This window comes from Crocodylus porosus, unplaced genomic scaffold, assembly GCF_001723895.1.
Source record: "Crocodylus porosus isolate Cpor-Errol unplaced genomic scaffold, CroPor_comp1, whole genome shotgun sequence".
Classification (NCBI taxonomy): domain Eukaryota; kingdom Metazoa; phylum Chordata; order Crocodylia; family Crocodylidae; genus Crocodylus; species Crocodylus porosus.
The window spans coordinates 29,489,368-29,502,429 of NW_017728916.1; the positions used below are offsets into that span (position 1 = coordinate 29,489,368).

Genomic DNA, 13,062 nt, shown 5'->3' on the forward strand with positions numbered 1-13,062 from the left:
AGAAGCTGGAGAAGGAGAAGAGTGAGCTGAAGATGGAGATTGATGACCTGGCTAGCAACATGGAGACTGTTTCCAAAGCCAAGGTATGGGACCATCTCTTGATAACATTGGCTTGAACTTAAGTGCCATTTTACCGTCAAAATTATTTTGATTACTGTTTAATCATGTCTAATTGTAAAAAGCAGGATATATACTAGTTGAAAGTATGAAATATTGAAATTAGACTGATTTATTTTAACCTGAGGAAAAAAGCATATAAAGTTTAATGGTCTCCATTTATATATAAATCCTGAAGACACATGATCAATAAGCTTATGGTTTTGAATAAGCTTGTTACTAAATTTTACAGCCATCACTCTTCAAAGGTTTTGATAATTATTCAAGTTTGTGTGTTATTGAAATATTAGCCTTTATATGAAAGAGAAGATTATAATAATATATTGAAATATGCAGTTCTACATGTCTCTATCTACATCTTCAAGAAATATATTCCAAAAGGATTAAAGCCTCAAATTTAAGCGTAAGTACACAAAAGCACTGGCTATTCCAGAATTACAATGACCTGTGTACCCACAACCTTGATTTTGGCCCTGTCTAACTCGAGAGTGCCTGATTTTGCAAGTGAATGATCTTTTAAAGTGATTCTTAGTATGTAGCATTATACTAATTACCACATTTCAGGTGAGCAAGGCTTTTTTTCCCCTTTTTCTGATTGGCATAAAAGATTTTTGCCTTCTTCTGTAGCCTAGGCCTGGGCCTTTTCCAAGGGTCTTCTGAACAACTCCTTCCCTGTCATTGCAGCTGAAAGGACCTTGGTAGTGCCTTAGTCTCCCCAGCAGTGTAGCAAGGGGCAGTATGATAGTGTAGTTGGCCCCCGCCCCCCCCCCTTCCTTTTCTCCTCACTTTGATTCCTCTTCCACTTGAAATTTCAAACAAACTTTGTGTGCACTGCTGTACTGGCATCAGCCTCAGACATCTTACCACTTTCAGGACTTGGAGCAGCGTAATGGCTGTTGCTTCATGCTTCACAATGGTTAGGAGAAAAATATGCATTGTGTTAAATATGGTAATGCACCACATGATCTAATTGTATGTGATGTGTGGGTCTGAAGTGGCAGTTCAGGGGATTCTTTGGGTGAATGTGAATGCAAGGAACCTGTCTCAATAACCCCTTTTCAGTCACTTGTTTTGTGGAATCGTACAGCTTCCCCTCTCTGGACAGCTAATATACACAGTAAATATAAATGCATAGCTAGGCCACAGTACCATATATAAGGGCCTGGGAGTTACAGTGGCGCATAAGCTGAATATGAGCTAACAGTGTGCTCTTGCTGCAAAAAGCTATAAATAAATAAATAAATAAAAGTCAACAGCATACTCAGTTGTATTAACAGAAGTGTTACTTGCAAATCAAGGGGAGTGATCTTTTCACTCTGTTAGGTACTTATAAAGCCTCATTTGGAGTTTTGTGTCTAATTTTGGGCCCCACACTTCAGGAGTGATGAGAAGAGATTGGAAAGCAACCAATGGCGAGTGAAAGAATTGATTAGAAGCCTGGGAAACATGACAAGGAAAGTCTGAAAGACCAAGATTAATTTAGTCTGGAAAAAAGAGGATTGAAATGGGATTAGATAAATCTTCAAATCTTTAAAGAATTATTATAAAGAGGAGGGGAAGAGACTACTTTCTGTGACCATAGGCGACAGAACTAGGAGTAATGGTCTCAAACAACAGCAGAGTTACATTTTAAATTGGATATTATGAAGAACTTTTCAACTATGAGGGTAGTCAAGCAGTAGAATATATTACCTTGAAAAACTCTGGGTTCACCATCCCTGGAAATTTTCAGGACCAGCTTAGACAAACACTTGGCTGAAATGTTTTTTTGACAGGGATGGTCCTACCTTGTGCAGGGGGCTGGACTGGATGATTGCATGAGGTCCCTTCCAGCCATAAGTTCCTATGATTTTATAAATTAAACTAAATGAGTAGCTGGCAGTAGTAGTAGTAGTGCAGACTTTAGAGGATGACACAATGCATTTGGCTGATTAAGACACTTTGCTAAATAACTAAGAACTCATGATATAACGAGGTTTGGGTTTTATTTCTCGTCTTGAATGGGAGTGCATACAAGAGGTTGTTAGCAACGTATCTGACTTTACAGGTTTGTCACGCTTTATCTGCAAGGAGGCGTAGTTGTGCAACCAGAACTTGGGTGTACTATAGTAGAAAGACGAGTTATATTTTAGCTGCACAAGAATTTATCTTGTGCAGTTGGACAGTGTGAAGCTTTGGGAGGTGATTCGATTCAGAGGAGATTTGGCCCAATTTGGTGGCTGAATCTCCAAATCTGAATTGAATTGGGGGACCAATTTCAAGGTCTGAATCGATTCAAAGCTCTCCGAATATTCGGAAATGCTTTGATGATTCAGGCAGTCCCCAGTGGTGGCAGCAGAGAGCTGCAGCTGACTCTGAGCTGGTAAGTACTAAGGATGGAGGAGAGGGACCTGGGAGGACCCCCGACAGCCCCTTGACCCCCTCCTCCCAGCTCCCCACTGACCCCTGCCCACACCCCCATGGCTGCCCCCACCTGCCCCAGCTCAGTACTTTAAGAAAAAGCCCTGGTGCTCACCAGGTGCTGCCAGGTTGGGGGGCAATCTCTGCTGCCCCCCAGTACCCCAAACTGCCCTGGGAGCTCTGCCACGAGCCCCTCAACTCCCCCCCACTCCCCCAGCCCCACATGGGTGCCCCACCTGGGCCAGCTTCAGCCCTTTAAGGAAAAAAAAATGGAGAAAATCCCCAGGACTCACTGCTCCTGCAGTGGCCTTGGGGCTTCAGGGGTTTGTGCAGAGCCCCCCACATGGCACGGGACAATGTGGGGCAGCAGGGAGCCAGCAGGAGTGGTGAGTCTGGCAGGTGGGGGTTTCAGGGTTTTTTTTTTCTTAAAGGGCCAGAGCTGGTTTGGGCAGGGCACCCATGGGGGGGTTGAGGGGAGTGGGAGGGGTCAGGGGGCTTGTGCAAAGCCCCCCACTGGGGGACAGTGGGGGGCAGCAGGAAATGCCCAGCAGCATCTGCTGACTCGGGGATTTTTTTTTTAACAAGAGCCAGGAGCTGGGATGGGGGTGCAGCCATTGCCAGGCTGGGAGAGGGGCAGGGGAAGGGTCTGGCCTGGCTGATTCAGCTGAATCGAATTGGGACAGTGATTCAAATCACCAAATCGAATTACTGTCCCCCAAATCGGCTGAATCCAAAGCGAATACTAGCTGCTTCACACAGGCCTATTGTGCAGTCACGCTTAATAGGAGGGGCAAATGTATGAGTGCGCCTAGCCAGTGTGCAACAGTCAGTAAAAAGAGGCATGCTTGTGGCTCATGAATATAGTGAGCTCTGTGGTGTGGAGAATAGCCACTGTGCTATCAGGTGCTTCAGCATTTTTAAATCTAATAGAATTCAGAACTTTTACCAGTAAGCCCCCTAAAAGGCTCCACTAAGGTGATTCTTAAATAATATAATAGGATCAAATTAGGTAGGTCTTCAAAGGGACACAGCACATGCCTTTTACACAATGGCTATCCCGTTCCCACTTCTAAGTCCCCGCTCCCATACATACATTAGAGGTCTTCCATAGGGTGGTGGTAAGAATTGTCTCTGCCTTTCATAAAAAAAACTATATTTCCCAGACTTCTTCACATAAATTACCAGGGGCATTTTTGCTGAAACTTAATCTAACCCATCAAAAATATTTCCAAAAAATAGGTAACATACATGGAAAACTGTTAAAGATTGGCAAAGGTCAATTCAGTTGATTACAGAGTTGTCATAAAGGAAGTGTTGTGTTACTTTAACTACAGATGTCATTAGCAGAAAAATATACCAGAAGTACTGTAAATGATCTTTTCACTTTTTTAACAACATTGGCATGACAGAACTTCCTCTAGTCTCAACAAACTCTAGAGCCTACTTTCCTTTTTGCCCATTTTACATATAGGCAAATCTTGAGAAGATGTGCCGCACTCTGGAGGACCAGCTTAGTGAGATTAAGACAAAGGAGGAGGAGCATCAGCGAACAATCAATGACCTTAATGCTCAAAGAGCTCGTTTACAGACAGAATCAGGTAAGACATGTATAAGTTTTCAATAAGAGATATAAATACATGCAAGAGATGTCGGTTCCAACAGGCAGGGCAATTCCATTCTTTGAAAAAGAGCTGATTCATGTGGCTGAGCACTTGGATGCAGTCAGCTCACCTGAGATGCGCACTTGGATGCAGTCAGCTCACCATTCTCTAGAAGAGATGAATAACTTTGCTCCAAAGTAATACATAGTTCTGCCATGTTCAGTTAATTTCTATTAAGTTTATTCTATCTACAAATGTTCCCAGGTGAATATTCTCGCCAGGTGGAGGAAAAAGATGCTTTGATTTCACAGCTGTCAAGGGGCAAGCAAGCATTTACCCAACAGATTGAGGAGCTAAAGAGGCAACTAGAAGAAGAGATAAAGGTGAGGACTTTCCTGACAGCCCTTGGCTTTGGTTCCAGTCTCTCGCAGTATGGAAGAACCATTAATCTCCTATAAAATCATGACACCATATTGACCAGAGAAGGAAAAAACCTGTTTGGTAACCTGCTCAGACCTGCCAAGGGAGGATCTCTCTCTGGAGTATAATGGTGAATGCTTTACTTACTTGCAGCATTAACTCTGTCATCCAGTGGGTCTGATGCTCCTTCTTCTGGGGTAGCGTTCCACAGCCTGGCATATCGCCCTTTCAGGATGTTCCCCATGATATTTAGGACTATGTCATTTCTCCAGGCCAAGAATGCGCTGGCCCATGGCTTGCAGTCTGCTCGCCATGACTGTGACTTGCTGCGGGAACAGTATGAAGAGGAGCAGGAAGCCAAGGGTGAACTGCAACGATCCTTGTCCAAAGCCAACAGTGAAGTCGCCCAGTGGAGAACCAAATATGAAACCGATGCTATTCAGCGAACAGAGGAGCTGGAAGATGCCAAGTACGGGGTTCAAGATGCATTTTGGGAGGGGCCCTGAAATGGACAAAGACTATCCTTTTGGTGACATGGTTAGAAAATGGCAAACATGTACCTTAGTTTCAAAAAGCTAAGCAGGCCATGTCCTGCAGACACATTGAAGACAAATGGATTACTAGAGTCCATGGACTGTATATGATTTGGGAATAGAATGACTTGGGGAAGCCCTGTAGTGTATAGGTACTAGGGTCTCAGACCCCAAGTTACTGGAGTTTGCTCTGGTGAATCCCAGAACATCGTCACACAATTCACTTCCCATGTGGGTTCCCTAACACAGCTGTGTTTACTGTCTTCCAGGAAGAAGCTTGCTCAGCGTCTGCAGGAAGCCGAGGAGCACGTAGAAGCTGTGAACTCCAAGTGTGCTTCCCTTGAAAAGACAAAGCAGAGGCTCCAGAATGAAGTGGAGGACCTCATGATTGATGTGGAAAGATCAAATGCTGCCTGTGCAGCGCTAGATAAGAAACAAAAGAATTTTGATAAGGTACTTCAGGCTACAGCTTCTTGGTGATGGATCTTCTAGAGTAGGCTTGTCCAACATACAGCCCGCAAACTGCCATGTGGCCTGCTAAGCCATTTTATCTAGCCCACGGTGGCACTGCCGCCACAGAGCTGCCGCTGTCACCAAGTGCAGAGCCGCAGCGGAGCTGCCATCACTGCCGCCGAGTGCGGAGCGTGCAGCCATGGCAGAGCTGCTGCCGTGGAGTGTGGAGCCACCGCCGAGCATGAAGCCGCTGCTGGTGTGGAGCCGTGGCAGTGGCGGGGCAGCAGCGAAGTGAGACAAGGCAGGCAGGGCCAGCCCGCAAGCCCCAGCTGGCAGCGAGGGGAGGGGAGCTGCGTACCCCCGCGGGGCCGGGTGAGCCGGGCCTTGCCACTGCTGCCCTGAGGCCTGCGCGGTGTGGGGCTGCCCCAGCTGCACCTGACTGGATGAGCTGGGGACAGCACGTGCAGCTTCTTCTCTGGCTCTGCCCCTTCCCCTGATGCATGGCCGGGGGAGCTGCAGCATGGCCAGCACCCTGCCCGCATGCGTGGTGGACGGAGGCAGAAAGTAAGTTCCTGCACAGAGCTGGGGGTGCCTCGGGGCTGGGCTGAGGCTGCGGGGCACGTGGTTCCTGGAGCTGGGCTGGGTGGGAGGCAGGAGGAGCCTGGCCCAGAGGCGCACTACGTCCAGCTGCCTCCTTGTCGGTTTAGGTTCTGCTAATGTAGCCTGCATGGCTGAGGATGGGGATCCGCTTATCCTTGAGATCTTTTCCACATCTCTGCAGTATATGCCTACAATTCCTATTTAATTAACCACAATGACCATGATCAAGTTAGTAAAGGATCTCAAGGATAAGCTAGTCCAGGGCTGTTCAGATCTGGTGAGGCTGTGGGCCCCAGATAACACCAGTGTGTGTTTCACACTGTGGGGGTGGGCTCCTAGGGCCCCCTCACTGTACGGGCTGCTCCAGCAGCATGCAGACCCCCATCCTCAGCCATGCAGGCTACATTTGCAGGACATGGACCATTCCTTCCCCCCCACAGGCCTTTCCCCCTTGCACAGCAGTGGGAGAGGTGGCTGCCCAGGCACATGCCCTATATATTAACTGCTTGCAGATCCCATGTAGACTGTGGGCGACATCCTGGCCCTTTGTGGGCCACATGTGGCCTGCAGGTAGTCAGCTGGGCAGCCCTAATTTAGTCCAACCCCCTACACAGAAAAATGATGTCCTGATCCTAAGCCATTCATACTTTCTGAAAACCACAACTTCCCTAGGTACATTTCCAGACCCATTTTATTGTCACTTCCTGTAACTTCATTGGTATCAATGATCATGTGACATCACTTCCTGATGTGATACCACTTCATGTAAGGTCTTTGAATATGGCTCGCTGGCCCACTGGGTGATAAAAAGTTCATGATCCAGCCTCACATTCAAAAAGGTTGGATACCCCTGCTCTAGAAAGCTCCAGTTTTACTGAACAGGGTCTCCTTGTTCTCCAGATTCTGGCAGAATGGAAGCAGAAATATGAGGAAACACAGGCTGAACTGGAAGCCTCTTTGAAGGAATCTCGCTCGCTCAGCACTGAGCTTTTTAAGATGAAGAATGCTTATGAGGAGTCTTTGGACCATCTTGAAACCCTGAAGCGTGAAAACAAGAACTTGCAACGTAAGTCCCCTGATCCTTTTGTCTAATAAGGGCCTCATGGGAAGCTTGTGTGCCCACTAGGTCCAGTCTATCTGTCTGTAATACTGCTAACTGCCAATTCCCTTGGAAAGTGCCTTCCTCCACTTGCCCTTTATCTGACTGAATGCTTTGTCTGTAACCTAATAGAGGAGATTTCTGACCTGACGGAGCAAATTGCAGAGGGAGGGAAGGCCATCCATGAGCTGGAGAAAGTGAAGAAGCAGATTGAGCAAGAGAAATCTGAAATCCAGGCTGCTCTAGAGGAAGCAGAGGTATGCATCGTGTTTCATTGCCTTACAAAGCATCCAGATGGCTCGAAGATGTGTCTTCTTACCAAGATTGGGGACCATTTCAATAGAACAGAATAAGAACATTTCTGTGAATGAGGAACGCTGAGATGTGGTATTCCTCTGTCTTTGGTGTGCTGGAGGCTATAATCTTGTCACTAGAACCTATTGTGTTTTTATGTTCCAGATGGCACTAACATAAACCTGTAATTCCTCTTTTTGACATTAATGCAGTTTGCAGTTTAATTCTTGGAAATGCCAGCATCCATATGCATACTAATCACGTTCATGTGAACTGTACTATGGACTGCCTCATAAATGGTACAATAATTTTGATCAGCTGTGCGTTTGGATGCATTCTGGATGCATCCCAAAATTGTAGCTGTTCTGTACTGTGTGATTAGCAGGAGGACCCTCTCATATCTTAGCTCAAAAGCCTAACAGTTAGGGCACTAACCAAGGAAGAAGGAAACCCAGACTCTAGACCTGGGTCTCCACAAGGGGGTTTGGACTAGCATCCTCTGTTTCTCAGCATGGTGCTCTAGCTATCTTCAGAATTATTCAAAATCAACCCTTGTAACTGAGAAAGTTCTGCCTCTTGGGGAACAGGGGCCTAAGCTACAATCCAGGACTCTCCCCCATCCCATCATCTTCAAAAGTTGCCAAACTTCTGGCTTTCTTTTTCTTTGTAGCCCCATTTAGCTCCCTCTCTTGGATATCCAGGGGTTCAATTTCAAGTAGAGGCCTGTAGAAGAGGCTATAATGCCTTACTAGAGGATTGTTGTTTAGAGCACCATACTGAGAAGCAGGAGATGGAATTTCAAATATAGCTCTCGTTAAATTGGACAGAGTCTCAGGCTCCTACTTCCTGGGTGAGTGCCTGAGAGTGGTTTTCCTCCACTTTGTTTCTGGCAAGTAGGCATGCAGTGTATTTATATTTCTCCAGAGAGTGAAATAGGTTTTTAAATATGTATGTAAGCACCAAAAAAGGCATTCATATGGCTAGGTAGCTGCCATTTAAGTGTTTAAAATGAAATTGGATTCTGCCCATGGATTAGCATAACTAAGGGGTGGGCAAGCAGAGCAACAGACCCAGGTTCCAGCCCAAGAGTTCAAGAATGGCAAACACTGCCACTGATGGCCTAAGCAGTGCCATGCCAATGCCAATGTTAGCCTGCCTGCTGCAGCAGACCCAGTCACCGCCAAAACCCAGAGCACAAAACTCCTAGTTGTGTCTATGTGTCTGTGGTTTCCGTGCACATTGAGTAAAGTTTTTCTGATTTAGTAAACAGATTTGGAAGATAAATACAATTTTATTCCTTTATAAACTCTTTGCCTTTCTAAGGCTTCACTGGAACATGAAGAGGGGAAAATCCTCCGTATTCAACTTGAGCTGAACCAGGTGAAGTCTGAAATTGACAGAAGGATTGCAGAAAAGGATGAGGAAATTGATCAGCTCAAGAGAAACCATCTGAGAATTGTGGAGTCCATGCAGAGCACCCTGGATGCTGAGATCCGGAGCAGAAATGAAGCTCTAAGGCTAAAGAAAAAGATGGAGGGAGATCTGAATGAAATGGAGATCCAGCTGAGCCATGCCAATCGCCAGGCTGCAGAGGCACAAAAGAATCTGAGAAATACCCAGGCAGTACTCAAGGTACAATAATACAAATATATCACTTTCATATGGCTCTGCTCATATTTTTTGTGCACCAAGAGCTCCAGTAATTTTTTATGTTTGTTTACAGGATACCCAGATACACTTGGATGATGCTCTTAGAACCCAAGAAGACCTGAAAGAGCAGGTGGCAATGATTGAGCGTAGAGCTAACCTAATGCAGGCTGAAATTGAAGAACTACGAGCAGCTCTGGAACAGACAGAGAGGTCCAGGAAAGTTGCTGAACAAGAGCTTTTGGATGCGAGTGAACGTGTGCAGCTCCTGCACACCCAGGTCAGGCATTAGTATGAAAAGAATTGAGATGCACACCTCAGAAGGGAATTTCTATTTCCAAAGAACAAAGAGGGGAGTAGTTAGAATGTTTTTTCCCCTGAAATGGTCATAGTATTATTGATCACTTGGGAGGAACATTGTTAAAAAGAAAGCCTAAAAAGACAGTGCTACTTTGTGTTTTCATCCTTCTGTGTTGAAGGACATATGGAGAGGATCAACATGATTATTGCAGTGGTGTGATGGGTTTTAGAAAGTACCAGGGAGGGCAGAGGATAATTTTTCTGTTTCTGATATTTGCCATCACTGGATATTGTTAAATTATTCCTGACAAACATGGCTTCTTTTTTGGGCACTTAGATATTTTCAACAACGTTTATTTTCCTTTTACAATGCAGCAGGTTACATATAATGTTCCACAAGGTTTGAGAGAGCCACTTTTCAGCCCATCACTAACTAGCTGTCTATGTCCCATAATGATAATTCATTTAGAGGAGAATTCTGATTTATACAATATTAATGGAAAACTCTGAATTAAAGACTTATGTTCATGTAATCCTCAGTATCTGATATTTTCAGTCTAACATGACATATCACCATTTTGATTGCTGTCAAACAGAACACCAGCTTGATCAACACCAAAAAGAAGCTGGAAACAGATATTTCACAAATTCAGAGTGAAATGGAAGAGACGATTCAGGAAGCACGCAACGCAGAAGAAAAAGCCAAGAAAGCAATAACTGATGTGAGTTGGAGACATCTGTCCTTGGAAATCATGGCTGTGTTTCTACCTGCAATGCATAGTTCTCTGGATTGATTTTCTATCCTTGCTTATTAGGCAGCCATGATGGCTGAGGAACTGAAGAAGGAGCAGGACACAAGTGCCCACCTGGAGAGGATGAAGAAGAACCTCGAGCAGACAGTGAAGGACCTGCAGCACCGTCTGGATGAGGCTGAGCAGCTGGCTCTGAAGGGTGGCAAGAAGCAAATCCAGAAACTGGAGGCCAGAGTGTGTACTTCCAATATTTGTGTATATATAAGTATTTCCATTGTTCAGTCAAAGGTGAAGCTAAAAATGCATTTCTCACTTCAGGTGCGTGAGCTGGAAGGAGAGGTTGAGAATGAACAGAAACGGAGTACTGAAGCTATTAAGGGTGTGCGCAAATATGAGAGGAGAGTAAAGGAACTGACTTACCAGGTAAGGAAAGAAGTCACTTGGCTGACATACTCATTACCCAGCGGGTGCAATTATTGGCATGTGAACCTGCAAGGGGAACTTTATTTTTTTATTTGATCTAATGAGCAAATATGCTTATTTTATTTGATGCTTTCTAACTATTTTTAGTCTGAGGAGGATCGGAAGAATGTTCTGAGGCTTCAGGATCTAGTTGACAAACTTCAGATGAAAGTGAAATCTTACAAGAGACAATCTGAGGAGGCTGTAAGTGTCACTCCGAGTAAAGAGGAACTTCATAAATATTTGGAAACAAGTATTTTACTTTTTACAAAAATGTTATGAACTATTTTGACAGTTGACATCCTAAATGTTTGAATGTTTTTTCTTATTCTTTTTTCATTATTTCATTTATATATATGTATATTTTTGTTTGATCCTCTCTCTCTCTGTCTTTTTAAAGCTTTTAAATTTTAGGAAAATTACAGTATGTGTCATACTGGCAAGAAATGGCCAGTGCTGTCCCTTAGGGGTTGGTGCTTGGTCCAGTGCTTTTCAAAATCTTTATCAATGATTTGGATGTGGGGATGAAGAGCTCACTGGCCAAGTTTGCACATGACACCAATTTATGGGGAAGCGTGGTCACAACTGAAGATAGGCTACAGATACAGGGAGACTTAGGCTAGCAAGTTGGGCGGATTGGAACAAGATGAAGTTCAACATCTTGTGCTCCATCTGGGGATGAACAATCCCCTGCACACCTACAGGCTTGGGGACACCAAACTGACTAGCACCATGAATGAAATGACCTGGGGGTAATAATTGAGCACAATATGAATATGGGCCGGCAGTGCAATGCTGTAGCCAGCAGGGCAAATAATACTCTGGCATGCACCACTCAATTCAGCTCTAGCAAAACCAAGGAAGTGATTCTTCCTCTCTACTCAGCATTGGTGAGACCACAGATGGGGTATTGCATCCAGTTCTGGGCTCTACAGTTTAACAAGGACATGGTAAAGTTTCAGGGAGTCCAGAGAAGGGCCATCTGTATGATGAGAAATGTGCATGGCAAGCCATACAAGGATAGGCTGAGGGACCTGGGACTCTTCAGCCTGAAAAAGAGAAGGCTGAGAGGGGACTTGGTAGTAGCTTACCTCTACATTCAGGAGAACATCAAGGGCTTGGTGAACAACTGTTCACCAGGGCACCCCTGGGGAAAAACCAGGAGTAATGGCCACAAACTCCTGGAAGACTGTTTCAGTCTCAACATTAGGAAAAACTTCTTCACAATTAGGGTGCCCAGCCTGTGGAATAAGCTCCCTCCAGAGGTGGTGCAATCTCTTACGGTTGGAAATTTTCAAGAGGAGACTGGGTGGTCACCTTGCTGGGGTCACCTGATAACCCCAGTTGTCTTTCCTGCCTGGTACAGGGGACGGGACCCAATGATCTTCCAAGGTGCCTTCCAGCCTTACAATCTATGAATCTATGAAACTAATGATACATTGTACAATCCTGGACTAAAACCATAAAAAGGAAGACTGCCTTGAAAGACCCATAAGCTAGAGTGCTGTGGCATTTTAGTCTAGATCTTTACTCCTTTGTCCATCACAGTATAGAATTTTAATGACAGTTACAAATTCAATGTTGTTCTGTACTGAAAACTAGTTCAGCTGGTTTTAATTGTTATTCTACATTAACACCTGGTGAGACAAGGAGGTCTATGCTTAGTTTTCAGATAAGGAATGATAAATGTGTATTAGAGAATCAGGACCTTTCCTTTCTCCTCAGCAGTCACAGCCCTTCATGTCCTAGTTTGACCTGCTACAACTTTGATTTTCACAAGTCTCTCTGTCCATCCACAGGAGGAGCTATCCAACGTCAACCTCTCCAAGTTCCGTAAGATCCAGCATGAGCTGGAAGAGGCTGAAGAGCGGGCTGACATTGCGGAGTCCCAGGTCAACAAGCTCCGGGTGAAGAGCCGGGAAGTTTATAGGAAGGTTGAAGAGGAAGAGTGAGAATGAGGCTGAAATGAAGCAGCAAAGTAACAGAAGAAATACTCAAAATGTGAAACTCTTTGTTACTTTGCTTGTAATTATTGTTTGTCCTGTGTCTTGAAAATAAAGATTGTAGACCTTTGCATACAAGTAATGAGTAGTAGCATTTTCTGAGTAACCCTGGGTTCACATTAAAGCTTGGGCATTACTTAAGGTACTACTATGTACATGTCTGTCACAAGTGATACGTTATAAAAGGAAAAAAGAAAAAAGAATGGATGAGGGAAGAGGGAGGATAGAAGAATAAAAGAAAAATGTGCAAAGAAAAATAATTTAGCTTCCACATTATTTTAAAAACTCTTTCCAAATTGCACCAAATTTTTCATTGAACCGACTAAGCATGACCGCCTCTATAGATCCACAGCTGCACCATCTCCTCATACCAGACTTCAA

The 13,062-nt window shown here is 44.7% G+C and overlaps 1 protein-coding gene across 2 annotated transcripts in view; it reads left to right on the forward strand.

Moving 5' to 3' along the window:
• The window catches only part of LOC109311090 (myosin heavy chain, skeletal muscle, adult-like), a 37,161-nt gene extending 24,398 nt beyond the window's left edge, over positions 1–12,763 (forward strand). For both annotated transcript variants that reach the window (XM_019536530.1, XM_019536531.1), the window contains exons 22-31: positions 5,366–5,524; positions 7,025–7,190; positions 7,356–7,480; positions 8,841–9,149; positions 9,241–9,444; positions 10,061–10,186; positions 10,280–10,450; positions 10,535–10,639; positions 10,787–10,882; positions 12,478–12,763. In XM_019536530.1, coding sequence (XP_019392075.1) covers positions 5,366–5,524; positions 7,025–7,190; positions 7,356–7,480; positions 8,841–9,149; positions 9,241–9,444; positions 10,061–10,186; positions 10,280–10,450; positions 10,535–10,639; positions 10,787–10,882; positions 12,478–12,630 — 1,614 coding nt within the window. In that variant the 3' untranslated portion in view covers positions 12,631–12,763. The remainder of the gene's footprint in view (positions 1–5,365; positions 5,525–7,024; positions 7,191–7,355; positions 7,481–8,840; positions 9,150–9,240; positions 9,445–10,060; positions 10,187–10,279; positions 10,451–10,534; positions 10,640–10,786; positions 10,883–12,477) is intronic.
• Positions 12,764–13,062: the final 299 nt, after the last annotated feature.